This window comes from Ornithorhynchus anatinus, chromosome 1 (genome assembly GCF_004115215.2).
Source record: "Ornithorhynchus anatinus isolate Pmale09 chromosome 1, mOrnAna1.pri.v4, whole genome shotgun sequence".
In the NCBI taxonomy this organism is placed as follows: domain Eukaryota; kingdom Metazoa; phylum Chordata; class Mammalia; order Monotremata; family Ornithorhynchidae; genus Ornithorhynchus; species Ornithorhynchus anatinus.
The window spans coordinates 15,838,536-15,857,850 of NC_041728.1; the positions used below are offsets into that span (position 1 = coordinate 15,838,536).

General features: G+C 40.7%; 1 protein-coding gene across 15 annotated transcripts in view; it reads left to right on the top strand.

Annotated features, from left to right (window-relative positions):
• Positions 1 to 19,315, top strand: part of MEF2C (myocyte enhancer factor 2C) — a 191,709-nt gene that overhangs the window by 92,794 nt on the left and 79,600 nt on the right. For 14 of the 15 annotated variants that reach the window (XM_007673187.4, XM_039911211.1, XM_007672694.2 and 11 more), the window contains one exon: positions 6,023 to 6,226. In XM_007673187.4, coding sequence (XP_007671377.1) covers positions 6,023 to 6,226 — 204 coding nt within the window. Of the gene's footprint in view, positions 1 to 4,214; positions 4,236 to 6,022; positions 6,227 to 19,315 lie in introns of all 15 variants that reach the window. The other variant, XM_029066324.1, reaches the window with a different exon arrangement.

Consider the following 19,315-nt stretch of genomic DNA (forward strand, 5'->3'; position numbering starts at 1 on the left):
CAGGTCCTTGCTCATTTCACTACATCATGCTGCTTCACATATGAATAAGTCATATCTGCATGCATTTTTTGTTGGAAAATCCATCCCAATGCTCTCTCTAGTATATTTTTATTACACAATTTTAAGTATAAAATATTTAACCCGAAGATATTTCTTGGGACTATATCCATGTTGTACTGTATAATGTTTGCCCAAGGATTAAAGTGGACTTCTCAGTGATTTACTACTATTTACAGGGTTTTTCTTGGGTATCATGCTTTCAGTCGTTAAACCAAATCTCAAGGAGTGCTCACGTTCCCCGGACTGGGGAGACCACCATCTCCCAACCTAACCCCAAATATTCATGCTTGGGAGCACTGTGAGGAACCGTGAGGCCCCTACAGAACCTCCCCCCCACACACACACACCCCTACCAACCATCAAGCCTAGGGGGGCCAGGCTAAGTTGGGGAAAAGGCTCTGCAGGACCCATTTACTCCATAGTCTTCCCGCCTGCACTCTACCCTGCATCTTTTCAGGCATAGAACTCTTCCTGCACAGGGAAAAGTCCAAGAACTTGACTCCCTTGTTTTATCCTTTTCCAATCCATAAGAAGAGAATATGTCAGGGGGCAGAGAGGAGATTACTCTCCCATCTTCCCCCAGGGAAATGCACCATATGACTCCATGCAGATAATAGAACAGAGCTGAACTGTTGCTAAAAGTTGTGATTAGTTGACCTGTCTGTTGTGCAGATGTACAGCAAGCAATTTTTGTTTTCAATGCATCCAGCTATTCCAAAGTGGGAGACACTAGATTAAAACTTGAATAGTGATTGTTGGTAAATATTATGCCATCCTTAAATAATATTCGACATTATATGGTCTATTCTTTTTGATGGCTGATGTGAATATTGAAACCAGCCTCTCTCTCCTTTTGAAATGTATTTGAAAATATTTCTCACCTAGAGTTCAAAATACTTTTTTGAAAAAGAAATATGGACTTTCCCATTACAAGCTGTGTTTTAAAAGTGTGAAAAACATAATCATTACTGTACATTATTATGATTATGTGTAAAAGCTCTAAATGGAAATCTTAGCCGTTGAGTGGCACATTTTAAAAGGGAAGTAATAGTCTAGATCTCTTTAAGAAAACTTAATGCTTCCAAAACAAATTTTTAAAGTTATGAACAATGGCAAAAAAGATTCTGAAATACATTTGAAAAAAATACATTCTGAATTGCAAGTAGAACAATTAAGACTAAATTTTAAGGAATTTTCAAAAGTAATTTCACAGTTGTTGCCCTTTGTGTTTGCATTTAAAGAAAAAGAACCAGTATGCTTGGATTTTTAAAGTATTAGAAAGTATTTTGTACAATAGTTTGGTTAATGTAAAGTTAAGCAACACAAAACATTAAACATAAACAGAATCTTAAATATATTTTTGTACTAATGGGTACTTTGATGGTGAGAAGCTGTAACATTCTCAATTCTGAGGTTTTGGAGTGACAAAAAATAATGCTCTTGAGAAATACTCCACCTACAGTACTGTGGTCAAGCAGTCTGATTTTACATAGTTTTGGTAGCAGGGAAATATTTGGGGTTAGCACATTTTACATTTTTTGTTAAATAGGTGGTAGACATGTCTTCAAACCTTGATGCGTACTAGTTATCACAACAGTATTTTAAAAAGACATCAGATAAGCTTCTTTTCATTCATTCATTCAATAGTATTTATTGAGCGCTTACTATGTGCAGAGCACTGTACTAAGTGCTTGGGATGTACAATTCAGCAACAAATAGAGACAATTCCTGCCCAATAACAGAGTCACAGTTCTTTAAATTACTGATTCCCATAAGGCAGTCGAGTTTGCTCGCTCCTTAATATCAGCTATTTTGATACTCCTGTTCAAGGCATAACAGTTCTAGGCAAAATGATTTTTGAAGATTCGTTGCACTCCAATTTGATAATATCTATTTTCCATCAGAGCATTTTAGTAAGAGAGCTACAAACACTGAAGAGACAGAGGATGTGACCTTAGTATGTTTTCAAATAACGTGCACAGAGCTGGCACATGAGACAACTCTGAGAAGGTATAGACTAGCTGGGCGGGATTAGCAACATTTAAATGTCACATTCTCTGCCTCATGACTGGCAGGGATTCCAAGGAGAACTGAGGTTATAGTTACCATTTGTTTCCATTAGGATTTATACTGAGATAAAAGCACCTAATAAACTATGTGCAGATGAATATCTTTCGGCCTCGGCACTGGGCCTCCAAAGCCCAAGGTAAACCAAGGCCTGATGATGGTTATAAGGCCTCCACATCAGATTTCTTGAGACAGATAGGTTGCTCCATGGATCTGGTGGGCGCCTTCTGCAATAATAAGGTTATTCTAAGTTAGTCGCGAATTCAGCTGCCTTGCAGTGCTCGAGGGGCGAGGCAGGCAAGAGTAGAAGGAAACAGTTCATTCATTCATGCATTCATTCAATCATATTTATTGAGTGCTTAGTATATGCAGAGCACTATACTAAGTGCTTGGAAAGTACAATTCAGCAATAGAGACAGTCCTTGCCCACAACGGGCTTACAGTCTAGAAGGGGGGAGACAGACATGAAAACAATTAAACAGGCATCAATAGCCTCAATATAAACAGAATTATAGATATGTACATATATACACAAGAGCTGTGGGATGGGGAGAAGGGGTAGTGCGAAGGGAGTGAGTCAGGGCCACAGGGAGGGGAGAGGGAGCTTAGGAAAAGGGGGGCTTAATCTGGGAAGGCCTCTTGGAGGAGATGAGCCTTCATTAGGGCTTTGAAGGAGGGAAGTGCGACTGGTGGATTTGATGAGGGAGGGCGTTCCAGGACAGAGGTAGGACATGGGTCGGGGTCGACGGAAGGACAGGTGAGAACGAGGCAAGGTGAGAAGGTTAGTGCCAGGGGAGCGGAGTATGTGGTCTGGGATGTAGAAGGAGAGAAGGGAAGTGAGGAAGGAGGGGAAAAGCTAATGGACAGCTTTGAAGCCAATAGTGAGGAGTTTTTACTTGATATGATATTCTTCAAGTTAAAAGAGGGCACACTTCTTCCCCACTCTTGCTAAAGCTCGAATGATGCTTTGTCGCCATTATTATTTTAGCTTATCAATAGTTCTGTGTAGATATGAGTTAGTTACCACAAACAGAGCATATACGTTTTTTGAATAGAATAAGACAAGATTCCTGTTCTTTCTCACTCTTAGACTGAGCCCTGTGTGGAATATATTCGACTGGATAGTCTTGTATCTATCCCAGCACTTAGCATAGTGCTTGGCACACAGAAGACCCCTGCTAAATATATATCATATATACCTAATGATGTCTTGGATGCACCATACCGGCAGGACCAATGGTTTGAACCAACTTGGTCCCACCTGGAAGCTCTCCCTCAAGAACCCTGAATAACAGATTTCTTTTGAGGCTTTTTTAACTCCACTCAAACTCCTACCCCAGTTAATAATCCCTTTATTTTTACCTGGTATGTCTGGGGACCAACTTATTTAACTGGATAACTTTCCTGATATGGCTTTAGTGGAGCAGTTATCTCTTCCTAAGCCAAAATATAAAGAATGTCACCTATGGGTAAGATCAGTGCTTCATTTATCCTGGTGTTCTGCCCGACAGAGGCAAGAGGATGCTTGGAAGAAGCATTTGTTGGTTGTCCCCCTCCCCCCTTATATTCATCCGAATGTTTAGGGATGAATAGGCTAACATCTCTAACTTTCCCCTGTACATCCTTAGCTTTTGCTCAGGATGTTATGGACTGTTCACACATGAATTTTTTTTTGATGTCTGTTGAACCCACTACTGTTTTCTAACTTCTCATCCCAATCCATGGTCATGTACTTGCTCATGAGGTTCATGAAGCTTCTGGCCATCTGTCACTCAGATTTGTGAAGTCTTCTTGGATTCATCCTCATTTTCATGGTGCTTCTCTCCACTTCCCCCAGAAGTAGTTAACATCAAAGAGCTGCAGTGTTTGTGATTTTATGTAATCCTTCGTCCATTTTGAAAATATTAAGCAAAATTTATCTTAGGAGAGATGCCCAGAGGATTGAAACCTTAAAACCCCCTTCCCCAGCACACACCAAGATACACACACACAATTTTTCCACTTCTCCATCCAGAGAACTGTTTCTGTAAATGTTTCTGACTATCCTCTATTCCCTTTATTGTAACTTTATCGTATGGGCCAGTGAGGAAGATGAGAGGCTCAGAGAAGTTGACTTATAGCAGTATGAGGGCAGTCCGAGAAAGCTTAGGGGGGTGGGGAGAACTTTGAGTGATATTTTGCATAGCCTATGAGGATGCACCATCTGACTTTTCACCATTCCCTGGACCTGAAATAGCCTGCAGAGGTGCATACATGTGCCACATTGTTGTCATTGTTGTTGTTGATATTATTATCATCATCATTATTTTAGTGTTTGATTTGTTAAGCACTTACTATGTGTTCTACTATGACACTGTCCTAAGCACTCGTGTAGATCCAAGTTAATTAGGTCAGACATGGTCCCTCTCCCACATGAAACTCACAGTCTGTCGGAGAGATATTCATTTATGAGGAACATCATCCCCATCCCTGTTCATATACCAGTGCCACTGTAGAGCCCTTAGGGAAGTTCACTTATTGAAGGAAAATCCATGTTGGAATAAAAGGAGGAAGAAGATGTATGGTGCTTGGCACACAGGGAGCGCTTAAGAAATACCATAATTATTATTACCCAACCTCATGTTTATTAACTATTGTCTCTCTTACTTAGATTGAGAGCCCCATGTGAGAGAGAGACAATGCCTGCCAACTTGGTTGTATTCTTCCACACATTAGAGTGTTCTGCACACAGTAAGCACTCAATAAATACTAGTGATTGATTCAGCAGTCTTGTTTGGACAGTGAGCCCCATGTGGGAGAGGGACTGTGTCCAATCTAATTCCCTTGTATCTTACCCTATACTTAGTACTGTGCTTGCCACATAACACTTTACTAATACCACAGTTATTATTATGATGCTGTGAATATGAAAGCCCACCAGATAGAAATCCTCATCCATGGAAATGGATTATTTTCAAGTAACCATTTTATCCCTTGCAACAAAGCACAAAAGGATTGTTTGCAAAAATGAAAGTTGCATTTAGGGCACTTAGTGGTTTTACTGTCCTATCTTATATTCAACATCATTCTTATGAATTAGTGACCCTTCAAAATTCAAATGTAAATCATGCTACAGTTAAATGTGAAATTGATTCCACAAGATTTCACCTGTAATTAAAGTAGGTGTAGATGACTTTGGCCTTTTTATTTTGATTTCTGAATCCTTTTAAAATGCCAAACTCCCACCTACCATTCCAAGGGCAAAGTTATTTCCCAACCCATTCTTTCTGTGCCACTAGGAAAGGTACCAGAGCTGAAAACCTTTCGAGTAATTTAGGTCCTGATTTTATCATATGACTAATTAATTTGCTTGTGATTCAGCGGCAGCCTCATTAACTAACTGCTATCTTCTGAATAAGTGCAGGTGAGGATGAAAGAAGTGATCTAAGTTTCTGTCAGTTTTCAGTCTTGAAATTTTGAAGTGAAACCTGAAATACATCGTTTAAAGCAGAGTATGCAGTCCGATTTTAGAATGCTGAAGACACAGAATAAATGGAACAGCTTTCATCTAAATATAGGGATATAGCAAACAGTTTTTTGCCAAGGGAAGATAGATGCTAACCTATGGAAATAGTTAATGAGACAGAGTTTCCTGTTCATCTTTATTAGAAATACCTCACATTTTCCTCTCACCAGTTTTGAAATGGACAAGAAGCCATGTATATTTCTTCAAGCCATTTGAGTGGTCACATTTTTATATTTTTGCTTGAAAGTAGGTTTCGTTTTATTTGCTGTCTTTCTGAATTTATTCATTTTCAACAACTCAGGTAACCTTCAAGTCATTCCTTTAAGAAAGAAAGGATTATTTAAAAGCACACTGACATGGTTTTTGACAGGGTTGTTTTCTTTTTTCCAGGTGACATTTACAAAGAGGAAATTTGGGTTAATGAAGAAGGCTTATGAGCTGAGTGTTCTGTGTGACTGTGAGATTGCTCTAATCATCTTCAACAGTACCAACAAACTGTTCCAGTATGCCAGTACTGATATGGACAAAGTGTTGCTGAAATATACGGAATACAATGAACCACATGAGAGTCGGACAAATTCAGACATTGTTGAGGTAAGCTTTGATGCTTATTAGGCTGCATAATATATTTTCAAGGATATAATAGGTGATGGGACAGTCAGGAAAAATGCATCTCAATCGCAACTTAATCTTTTACTAGTAACATTCATCTTTAACTCTTTGGCTTTTCTCTCATCTTTAATAAAGAAAATTACAGGACTATTAGCTGAACCAAAGTATGAATGCAAGTTAATTCAGATTTAAAGGACCCCTTTTCAGAAGCCAATGTGGTAGAAATAAAGAGGCTTGACGTTGAAATTGCTAAGTCAACCAAATATGCACGATCAAGTCTCCAGCTTGGTTAGAATCTGTGAGGGATTCCTAAGCACATGCAATGGCTTTGTGAGACTGGCTTGTAAATGCTTAAGGATGTAAGAAAGCCGGTATTTGTTCACCCCATTAGGCCACTGCCCAATATTCTGTCTATGATAGTAGGATGCTTGAAGGAACACTGTTATGACTGGCCTGTTGGACATCAATCGTAATAGCTGCCCACCAAAAATTCTCAACTTTTCCCTCTTTGTTTCCAATTTTCCTTGAACCTAGGCTATTTTTGTCCTCCACAACTTCCTGTAGTAACAAATTCCATACCAGTCCAGTAGTAGAATTTTTAGGAGAGTTTTGTCTCTCATTAAACTCTCAAGAAGCTGGCACTCTAAAACATGAGACAGACACAAAATACTTTCAAAGATTAATGACGAAAGAGAATGGAAATATAGACAAAAGAAAAAATAAGGGCTTAAATAGTACATTAAGTAAAATTGATGTGCCAATGGGGGATTAATATGAGTACAGAAATGCAGAGGTGGTCGTTGGGAAGGGATAACTTTGGAGAAGGAAGTTGACTGGGAAACAACTCCTGGAGTGGGCAATTAGGAGGACTCTGAAGATGGAGAGAGCTGTGGCCTGACAGATTTCAAGAGACTGGGAGGGAGGTTCAGAAAATAGGGAAGCCCTGAGCAAAGGGAGTGGAAAAGAAAAAAGGATAGAAAGGCTTGGAGAGACAGGCAGTGAGGGAAAGGGCCTGGGGGGGAGGGGGGAGTAATAATAATGATAATATGTGAAACGGTTACTATGTGCCAAGCACTATACTAAGTGTTATGGTAGATAGGAGATCATCAGCTCCCACATGGGCTCACAGGCCTAAGAATGTGAGAAGGTTTCCTGTGGAGGACCGGGGAACATGGGTTGGGGAGTAAAGAAGGTAGATAAGAAGGTGAGATGAGGTGGAAAGAGCCTTGAAGCCAGTGGGCAGGAGTTTTGCTTGTCACCAAGCAAAATGGGTAGCCATTGAAGGTTTTTGAAGAAGGGAGAGATGTAACTGGGGAAAGGGAGAGAAGGGAATGGTGTGACTTTTTTTTAACTTACTCCTCCCTCCACTGGTCTTTCTTAAACATCCCCAGGTTTTTCTCTCTTTGGCTGCAGGGCATATGTAGATTGATCAGAAACTCCTGCCTCAGGCCTGGGAACAAGGGTTGTTAAACTACTCTTAGGCTTCTGAGTGTAGTATAAACCAAAGAGGGAAAAGCTGGAAGCAGAGAGACTAGTGAGGAGGCTGATACAGTTATTGGATTAAGAGAGGATGAGAGTTTGAACCAGGATGGTGGCCTTTTGGGTGGAAAGGAAGGGGTGGATCTGAGAAATATTTACCATCTGTTTACCATCTGCTGTGTGAAGAGCATCCTGGTAACTTGCCACTTGATTCTGAGCAGTGAATACCAGGAAAGGACAGGAAGAGATGGAAATGGATCTGCTCCCTCATTTTATTCTCTCTGCTCATCTCTTCTCTATGAACTGCTCTTAGGTGACCACTTAAAGGTCAGACCTGCAGAAGACAGAAACGTTTTTGCTAGGTTCTCTTTTCTGATATAATTCCAGGTGTGAAGATAAAGTTATCGAAGGTTATGCTTCAAATTCAGATAGGTCTGATGCATGTGGTGTTGTGAGCAACATATTCTCAGAGCTTTTGATGTCAATATCTACCTAATTGACAGGTAGTACTTTGCTATTCTCACACTACTGCCCCCATTCTTGGGAGACTGGTCATGAAGTAAGAAACCCAGCATTCCTGGGTAGTAACTATCAATCAGGTGGCTTTCTGAAGCAATCAAGAGATGCTTGCAGGAACACAATCATGTGGCAAAAGTGGCCTGCCTTTGCTAATTCATTCTAGTACTTTTGGATTGTTAAGAAAAATGTGGCTCTGAAAAAGTGTTCCCCCTCTCAAAAGGGTTATCTCTTTAAGTCACCATAAGGTGTTTTAGCAAAGAAAATATTCAAACCAGTTGGCCAGAAAAAAAAGATAATTAATTACCTGCCTATCACATTTAGGTCAGGGTCACTACATGGGTTAATTAAAGTAGAATTAATACATTTCCCTTTTCTTGCCCTCTCTTTCTGCAAGACCATTTGTTGTATATCTTTGGGAAATTTTTCACAAGTACTAGTAAACAATTCCTTTTTACTTCATAATTAGCATAATCAAACAAGTATCTTCAGGGACCCAGAATTGAATTCTTGGCCTAAGATGCACCTACTTTAGTGAAACGTGTTCATAGATCTCATCTGGTTACTGGAGAGAAGTAGTGCCCATACTTTTACGATATTTCATCTGAAAAATAACTAATGGTTGACTAAAGTAGCAGCTAATATAAGGGCTTTGTCAAATTCTGGGAGTCAGTGGTGGTGTGCGGAAGGAGAGGGAGCTGAGATGAAGGTGACAGGAGCAACTGAGCAACTGATGGGCAGAATGTTGGCCTTAGGGAAATTTAGGAGAAGAAAAGCAAGAAGTTTGGGATTTTTTTCTTTGCCTCTGCTGTCATCTTCCCAGCCATACTGCTTTTCTTAACCAAGAAGAACGCCTGACTTTTTTTCCAACTTACCCCTCTCCCAACTGGTCTTCCTTAAAGTTCCTCTCCTTGGCTGCAGGACAAATGTAGATTGGTCAGAAACACCTTCTCCAGGCTTAGGAAAAAAGAGTTGCTATTTTTCTGCTGTATCTTTCGATGACTTATTTGCCTGTGTATTTCAGTAGAGAGAGATACATGTGTACCCCTAGTTTGAGGACCACTACCACCTTAATGATTCTGGAACCATAAGACTACAATCCCTCCAGAAAAATAAATGATCTGGATCATCCGTGTCCCAGGTATGGGGCAGCAATCAGAGAATCCATGCCAGTGACCCAGGGCATACCCTAACACTCTCCCTCATAGAAAGCCCCTGTGTATGTGACAGGGACATTAGCAGAGACACAGGCCAAAGTGGTGGGGGAGTCATTCTAGGAAGGCAGGGGACTATAAATTAGCACTACTGGATTGAAACTTCTGGAACAGAGAGGGTGACCCTGTTCCCCCAGAGACTAAAACATAGCCAGAGTCTACCTGTTCAGTGCTGAAGGGATATAATAATATCATGCATAATAGACAGCGTGGCCTAGTTTAAAAAGCCAGGAACTGGAGTCAGGAGACCTAGGTGCTGGTTCTGGCTCTGTGACTTGCAGCTATATGACCTTGGGTAAGAAATTCACCTCTCTTTGCTTTAGTTTTCTCATGTGTAAATTGAGGATAAAATACTTGTTATCCATCTTAGATTTTCAGTCATGTATGAGACAGAGAGGGCGTCTGATCTAATCATCCTGTAGTTACCCCAGAGCTGGGCACAGTGCTTGGTACATAGTAATTCCTTAATAAATATAATTATTACTAGTATAGTGCCTGCTCTTCGGATTTTCATTCAATAGTATTTATTGAGTGCTTACTATGTGCAGAGCACTGTACTAAGCACTTGGGATGAACAAGTCGGCAACAGATAGAGACAGTCCCTGCCGTTTGACGGGCTTACAGTCTAATCGGGGGAGACGGACAGACAAGAACAATGGCACTAAACAGCGTCAGGAGGAGGAACATCTCGTAAAAACAATGGCAACTAAATAGAATCAAGGCGATGTACAATTCATTAACAAAATAAATAGGGTAACGAAAATATATACAGTTGAGCGGATGAGTACAGTGCTGTGGGGATGGGAAGGGAGAGGTGGAGGAGCAGAGGGAAAAGGGGAAAATGAGGCTTTAGCTGCGGAGAGGTAAAGGGGGGATGGCAGAGGGAGTAGAGGGGGAAGAGGAGCTCAGGGATTTTAGTGAGTGTTGGTATTGTCCTCAACTCATCTCTCTAATTCCACCCTCATATTCAGTCTATCATCAAATCCTGTCGATTCTACCTTCTGAACATTGCTAAAATCCGCTCTTCCCTCACCATTCAAACATCTACCGTGCTGATACAAGCACTTATTGTATCCAGCCTTGATTACTGCCTCTGCCTCCTCGTGGACCTCCCTGCCTCTGGTCTCTCCTCACTCCAGTCTTCACTCTGCTTCCCAGATCATTTATCAACAAAAATGTTTAGTCCATGTCTCTCCAGTCCTCAAGAACCTCCAGTGGCTGCCAATCTACCTCCGCATCAGATTCTCCTTACCATTGGCTTTAAAGCAGTCAATTAGCTCACCCCACCCTACTTCACGTCACTGATCTCCTCCAACAGCCCAGCCCACACAGTCCATTCTTCTAGCACCGACTTACTCACTGTACCCTGATCTCATCTCTCCCCAACCCTTTTTCCTATAGCTTCCACCTAGCCTAGAACTTCCTTCCCTACCATATACACTAGACCACCACTCTCTCCACCTTCAAAGCATTATTAAGATCACATCTCCTTCAAAAGACCTTCCCTGATTAAGCCCTCTTTTCTCTGACTCACTTTCCCTTTTGTGTCGTCTGTGCACTTGGATTTGTCACCATAGGGCATTTGATATTTGCTTCATTCCCAAGCCCAAAGCACTTCCGTACATATCTTTAAATTATATGTTATAAATTACTTACTCATATTAATGTCTGTCTCTTCCTCTAGACAGTAAGCTCGTTATGGGCAGGGAACGTGACTGTTAATTGTATTGTACTCTCCCAAGTGCTTAGTCTAGTGCTCTGCACATAGTAAATGCTCAATAAATGCCATTGATTGATTGTTTATAGAGGAAGCAGGTAATGATTAGAGGATGGACGGAGTCATTTAGGGTGAGAATATTTAGAAAGGAGGAAGAACACTAAGGAAAACTAGTCCCAACACAAATCTGATTTTATCCGTGATCTCTGATTCATGGAGACAAATTGAAGAGCCACTAAAATAACCCTCAGCCATTTCAGAATGCAAATGAGAATCTTGGAGAAGCAGATCTGATTCTGAGATCTGAGAAGTGCTATAAGCACAGTTACGGAAGCTGGACGTTTTGAACACCTCATGTCCTGATTGAACAGTGGCGTAATCTACCCAAGGAGTAGCTAACGTCAGATTGAAAAGACTGTGCAGAATCCACTCTGGCAAAACGGATTTAATCTGCAGCAAAAGGAGCATTTAGATGAGTTCTTGTAATTTAGTCAGAGTACTTCAGAGCCATTTGTTGGGGCTGTAAAAATTAGATTTTTTGGTCCAGACTGCAAATGTTGGCCAGGCTTTCAGTTAACAAGTAGGCCCAGGCTTCCTCTGGCCCCTTTACCCTATTGCCTGGATTTGAGACCTGAAGAGTTCCAGTAACATGGCAGCATATGACTACGTCACAGCGTGAATCCAATTGAGCTTGCAGCTAGACTCCTTTAGGTGCATTATCACATGGACAGGATTTAGACCTCTGGCAAAAAAATTTCAAAAAATTTTTTCCAGATCCTAGGAGTCTTCCTCACATCTCCTGTTCTTTTTTTAAAATATTGTTTTAATATTCTGGGATTACCCTTGAGTAATTCACTGCCAGTTACCCAATGAAATATCACCAGACTGACATGCTTCTGTTGGCATCAGCCATCCTAGGATAAGATCTGTGATGGGACTTGGGGCCTCCTGAATAGTAAAGTTTTGTCTACCCTGGAAGATTCTTTTTTATAGCATTATGGTGCAGAAGTCAGGTTTGATTTGTGTAGGTGAAAACAGGAATTTTCCCACAGTAAATTTACTCTAAGAAATATACTCTTTCTCATGCCAAAACCATCTTGAAGAAGGAATGGAAGGAAGTTTCCTATCAAATAACATTCGCCTAAATATTTCTGGTACCATTGTAGATCTTTATAATAATTATTATACTACTGTGGTATTCAACACATATGCCAAAGCACCATGCTGAGTCCTGGGATAGAGATATGTAATTCCTGACCCACACAAGGATCACAATCGAAGACTTTATTTCTATTCTTTCCACGTACTGACTTAGACTTCCTCTTCCAAACCTCTTTCTCATCCTGATGGCAAAATGTAACTTTAGCATTCACATACACACACACACACTCTCTCTCTCTTCCATTCCATAGTGCTTCTGATACTGTGCTCCATCAAACTGAGCGAATCCCCAGGAGCAACCAGTAAGGCTTCCTCAGGAAAGGGATATGTGGGTCAAACTGAAATTTAGGTGAAACCATAATTGCAAAACAAATCGCAGATTATGAGCCCTCCACCTCCACTGTTCTTCCAAACACTACACTTAATGGAACAAAGTCTTTGTCAGACAATAGTAAGGACCCAGTTTCATTCTAAAAAGGTATAACCCTCAGCTATATATAGGTATATAGGAGGTATATAGTAGGAGATACTAAATTCTAACAGCCTTCCCACAATTCTGATCATGTTAACTAGTTTATTGTATGCCCTGGGCGTTTGTCGTAATTGCTAGTGCACAGTTTCGAAATGCTAATCAATCCAACTCTACAAACACTGAAGCAAAGCAAGTGGATTGTCAGAGGTGTCACTGCTACATCACTGTCACCACTGAAAGGCCCTCAAACCTGTAAATTTCTAATTAAAGGAGTTTAGCTAAATGGGGTCAAAAAGCGGTTTGGTGGCAGTCTTTTGTTGTCCTCATTTGGGTTATTTCCCCCAGCCCCCCAGTAGTTATTTGCAAGAAAAAAGAAACGAAGTAGTTTCCAGTATTCAGTTTTAAATACAAAATGCCAGGCATGGTATTGTTGCAAGGTCAGGGAAAAACATTGTGCAGTATGTGGGTGTTAAAAAAGAGTCCTCTTAGCAAAAAAGCTCTACATAATTATCATGTTTTTGCTTGATAATTAGCCGTACCGTTACAATTGCATCACCACTCAGGAAAGCTGAACAGGCAGATGAGAGTTTATAACTTGGAATGCAGTTTGAATATATATTTGGATATTATGCATAAATATACCAGATTTAGTACACATACTAAAATTTTAATGTATTGGTTAAAAAATTGTTAAAAGTATATCAATGAGAGAAGTCTATTTCGTTTTACTTTTGTGTCATCTAGATAGAATGTTTACTTTTGCAAATAAAACTGGTGAAAGGGCTTAACAATTCTGAATATGCACTAGTAACAAGCCTGAGGCATTTTGAGTAAAGCGATTTGGTAGCTGTACTTCTGAAGAAAGCCTAAGTTGGTCTTTACTCCGTGCGGTGATCCTTCATATTCAAAGGTGAGATCCTGTGCTTGTGCACAGTTGTTATTTTGTGTAAGTGACAATCTGTTCTACACTGATGCATCATTGGTCTCTGCCATTCTAATGAATTTTCACAAACAGTGCCTGTTACAGTCTTTTGAGTATGCCACTTGTTATCATGCTCTTCCCAAAACTCCATCCTTACTGAGCAGTCCCTCTCCTGATGACTAATCTGCCGTGGATTATCTTTCTTAGATTTTGACTTCTTCCAAATCTCATCTAGAACCATTCCGCACGAGAAGATAATAATAATCCACCTAACTAATGGTGGAGGAGCCATGGAAGAGTGTGTCAATGTCTTTAGCAGCAGAAACAATTACAACAGGCACAGACAAAGAAATTTGAATATGGAGAGAGACTATTAGGAAAAAGAGACACTAAATCCAATTTCTTACACCTCAGTAATAAAACATACGTTTTTTGGTATGAATTTGCTGAAGCTTAGGTACTTAGAATTCAACCATTTTCATCATCATCATCAGTGGTATTTATTGAGCACTTACTGTTTGCAGAGCACTGTATTAAGTGTTTGGGAGAGTACAATACAACAGAGTCTGTAGATACGTTCCCTGCTCACTAAACCATTTCAAGGAGTCAGTGGTTCATGCCAGAAAAAGCAAATGGAAGACAGAAAACCCGAACCCTTCCTTTGGTAATAGCTCTGCTTAACTCACTGATTGTCTGAGCTTTTCCGAGCTTTTTATTGGTCCGAACCACCTCCTTCCAGAAGGTTCCAATTTACCAGAGGATTCTGGGAAATGTATTCCTTCAGCGTTCTGGGACATGCGGGTTCCAAGAAAGAGAATTACAGGAATAAGGCTCCTACTCCTTCAGATGATTTACAGATGATTTACACACCCACTAAACATTCTAATTGCCTCACAAATAATCCACTATTATTCTATGTGGGAGACTCTATTTCATCATGAGTTTAAAACAGTAATAATAATTGTGGTTTTGTTAAGCACTTACTGTGTACCAGCAGTATACTAAGTGCTGGAGAGAACACAAGATAATCAGGTGGGAAAGAGTTCCTTGTTCCACATCTGGGTTCACAGTCTAAGAGGCATCTTCACCACCCCCCTTACTTATGAATGATCCATCACCATTCTCCTCACATGTCCTGCCCAACTAAACTGGGCATTTTCATAGTGTTCATAAACTGATTGCATTTCAGGACCTCATTGTTGTTGTTATTATCTAATAGTAAAAATAATTGTGGTATTTGTTAAGCACATACTATATGTCAGCCACTGTACTCAGTGCTGGGGTGGTTACAAGCAAATCAGGTTGGACACAGGGCCTGTCCCAATCCTACAGTCTCAATCCCCATTTTACAGATGAGGAAACTGAGGCCCATAGAAGTGAAGTGTCTTTTCCAAGGCCACACTGCAGACGCATGGCCGAGCTGGGATTAGAACTCATGACCCTCTGACTCCCAGTCACATGCTCTATCCACTGCACCATGCTGCTTCTCACTACACCATGCTGCTTCTCATTGTATCTGATCTGATTGGATTGTGTCTACCCCAGCACTTAGTAAGGTGCTTGACACATAGTAGGAGTTGAGCAAGTACCAAAATTATCCATTAGATCTTAAGCTCTTTGAGGGCAGGAATCTTAGTACATTGCTCTGTATACAATAAGTGCTCAATAAATATCGTTTATTGAATACTTGTTGTTGAGTGTGGCTTTTCTAAAGGTGGTTAAAACTGCTAAAGAAACTGGGAATGCCTTCTTGATTAATCCATTTCTCACTGGATCTCTCATTCAGTCAATGGTATTTGTTGAGCTCTTACTATGTGTAGAGCACTGTACTAAGCGCTTGGGAGAGTACATGTGGCAGAGTCGGTAGACTTATTCCCTACCCACAACTGGTTTACAGTGTAGAGGGGGAGACAGATTCTAATATATAATTTTACCTGTGTGTGTATATATATAGGTATGTATGTATATATATATGTGAATGGACCGAATTTCAAGTGCTTTAAAGACTGCATACAGATCCAAGTCCATAGACGACACAGGACTGAGAGGAAGTTGGGAAAAATTGGGCTTAATCAGATGAGGCCTCTTGAAGGAAATATGACCATAATAAGGCTTTGAAAGTAGGGAGAGTGGTGGTCTGGCATAAATGAGGGAGAAGTTCCAGGTCAGAGGGAGGACATTCATTCATTCAATAGTATTTATTGAGCGCTTACTATGTGCAGAGCACTGTACTAAGCGCTTGGGATGAACAAGTCGGCAACAGATACAGTCCCTGCCGTTTGACGGGCTTACAGTCTAATCGGGGGAGACGGACAGACAAGAACAATGGCACTAAACAGCGTCAAGGGGAAGAACATCTCGTAAAAACAATGGCAACTAAATAGAATCAAGGCGATGTACAATTCATTAACAAAATAAATAGGGTAACGAAAATATATACAGTTGAGCGGACGAGTACAGTGCTGTGGGGATGGGAAGGGAGAGGTGGAGGAGCAGAGGGAAAAGGGGAAAATGAGGCTTTAGCTGCGGAGAGGTAAAGGGGGGATGGCAGAGGGAGTAGAGGGGGAAGAGGAGCTCAGTCTGGGAACGCCTCTTGGAGGAGGTGATTTTTAAGTAAGGTTTTGAAGAGGGAAAGAGAATCAGTTTGGCGGAGGTGAGGAGGGAGGGCGTTCCAGGACCGCGGGAGGACGTGACCCAGGGGTCGACGGCAGGATAGGCGAGACCGAGGGACGGTGAGGAGGTGGGCGGCAGAGGAGCGGAGCGTGCGGAGGACATGGGAAAGGGGTCTGTGGTGAGAGAGATGAGATTGAGGCACAGTGAGCTAGCTGGTGCTACGGGAGCATAGAGTGCAGACTGAGGTAGGAGATCAGTGAGGTAAGGTAGGAGGGGGCAAACTGATTGAGTGCTTTAAGTCAGTACACCCCAGCTTTGTAGAACTTCAGTTTGATATGGAGTTTGGTGCATTATTGTTGCCAATATCTGCTTGCCTATCTCTCAGAAGCATTCTGTCCTTCCTAATTTCATTTTCTTTTTTTTTTTGCCTATCTATGAATAGTGTAGTATCCAGTGAATAGTACACTATCCAAGCTGTTGAAATCAGTAACATTCTGCTCTTAATGGCCAGTAGTGATGAGAAAAGCATAAGATGAGCCCACCTAGTTCTGACTTCTCTGATCATATTGATGTGGAATAGGCTTAATCTCTTGAATTTCACAGGGCAGACATATTTATTTAATATTTATCAGAACCTGGTCTGCTGTGTTGTCAAATTCATAAAATCCATAAAAAAAACCAGTGATATAATAGTTTTGATTTCATGCCATGAAAATCACATCACCTCCTGGATTTTGGACTGAAGATATATTGTGATTCAGAAAGTTATGCCAGTAGTATGTTTCAATAGACCAGCTAGAGTCTGGCCAGTAGTGTCCATAGGAAGTTCTTGTCTTTCTAGTAGTTTCCATAGGAAGTTCTCTCACCCTTCTTGAAGATGAAGATAGTGGCATTATGGCCTAGTGATAAGAGTATGGGGTCAAGAAATCTGGGTTCTAGATCTAGATTTGCCACTGGCTTGGTGTGCAACCTTGTACATGTCATTTAACCTATTTGTGCCTCAGTTTCTCCATCTGTAAAATGGGTAAGATGCTATCTGTCCTTCTATCTGAGATTGTGAGACTGTCTGATCCAGTTATATCTAACCCAAGCTTAGCATACTAGAAGTTCTTAGTAAATATATTACTGTTTCTTCTTTGAAGTATTGTGGGCTTTCTTTGGTGATATATATTAAGGAAGATTCTGTGGCAGAATTTCATCTTTTGCATTAGGTTTTGTGTAGGAACCCCATCAAACTTATGTGCTTACCGTTTTTCATGGATCTGACATTGGTGTTGACTTCTTCTAAAGTTGAAACAAAGTCAGGATTCTGCTTTGAAATTCCCTATCCTCAGTGGTGGAAGCCACATTCAGAACATCATTGAAGTGTTGTACCCATTTCCACAAGGATTTTTCCCTTCTCTACTGTGGTGACAGGGAAGTCATCTGAACACTCCTGTGTTGTGTGATGGTTGTATAAATGTCACAAAGCTTCCTTAGCAACAAATATAAGTCCTTGGTTTGGTGGTGGTCTGCATAGTCCTGGATCTTTTTAGCTTTGGCATCTCACCACTGGTCAAATATGTTTTTTATCTTTGAAACATTATAGCTGATATGGTTAGCTTTTTAGCCTTTTCTCCACCTGGAGTGAGTGTAGATAGGTGACCAAGATGTTCTTTTAAGACTTCCTAGTCTAACCATATTTTCACATTTAAATATGAATACATTACATTCGTGCTTTAAGGGGAGGTACACCCACTTATCCTAGACTGCAGGCTTGCATTCACGCCAAAATCTGGCTTAAGGACAGCGTGTTTTATAGTATCTATTTTGACACCACATGCGTGCATGAGAACCATCTATTTTGTGGGTGCGGTTTCCAGAGACTTACATTGTTAGACAAAGATCTCATAAAATCCTAACAGTCTCCTATCCAAAATATGTAGTGCAAACACACGTTGTGACAGAACTAAGTTGGGATCTTTGAGGAAGAAAACCTTAGGTTGCCTTCTAATCCATGACTAAGACCAAAGGTTTCATGTAAAGGGTTTTGAATACTTTCTTGCCCCATAATTTATATTTGTCTACAAACCAACCCCAGTTCGATCTATAGAAAGTGATTTTTCGGGGTGGACAGCCTTCTGAACCTTAAGTTCTCACTAAGTCTGGACATTATGTGCTGACCTTGCATTTCATTCAGGAAAAGCATAGGGAACCCCATTGGCTCTCTGTGCTGATCAATGTTTAGAATTGAAGAGATGTTTCTCCTTCCCTGTAGAAATTGATGGTAACACCATGTACATCAAAATGTTTAGGTGTGAAACCTCAGAAAAAGTGTTAAATGGATATCTCAGGTCCCTGTCATACTTCAGAAAAAAATTTCATGATTGGTCATTTAGGAGGATAGTTATTTGAAAGGATGAATAATCTCTTGAATAACCACCCTTCTTGCCTTGTTCTTTAATGCTTAAATAAATCATTAATGGGCATTTGAAATCAACTCCTGAATAACGCCATCAAAAGGTATTAAGCTAATCAGGATTTGTAAGGTGAGGATAAAGCCTCACTTCCAGCATTCTTGGGTTAACATCAATATTATTTCCATAATATCAGTTAGATTTAGAAGTGAATGAGTTTCAGAAATGAAGAACTGTCTGGCTATGTTTTGGAATCCAGAACAAAGATACCTTTTCAATCCTCGATTTGGAGTTAGGCTATGTCCTAAACTGAAGCCACAGTGTCCTAAACCACTAAACCACTCACCCCACAGTCCATCAGTAAACCTTGTTTCTGTTCAAAAGCCACTTGTCAGTGTCTGGTATAGCCAGCTGAAACACTGTGTGAGGTCTGAATGGCAACATCACAGATTTGCATGTTCTTCAGAGTGAGGGTGAATATAGCATCCACATCAGTCCCCTGCTGATCTTCTTTCCTCTGTGTCCCAGAGACCGCCTCAGTCTGGATCTGGTTTCCCACCAGGAGGCAGCATGGCCTTGGG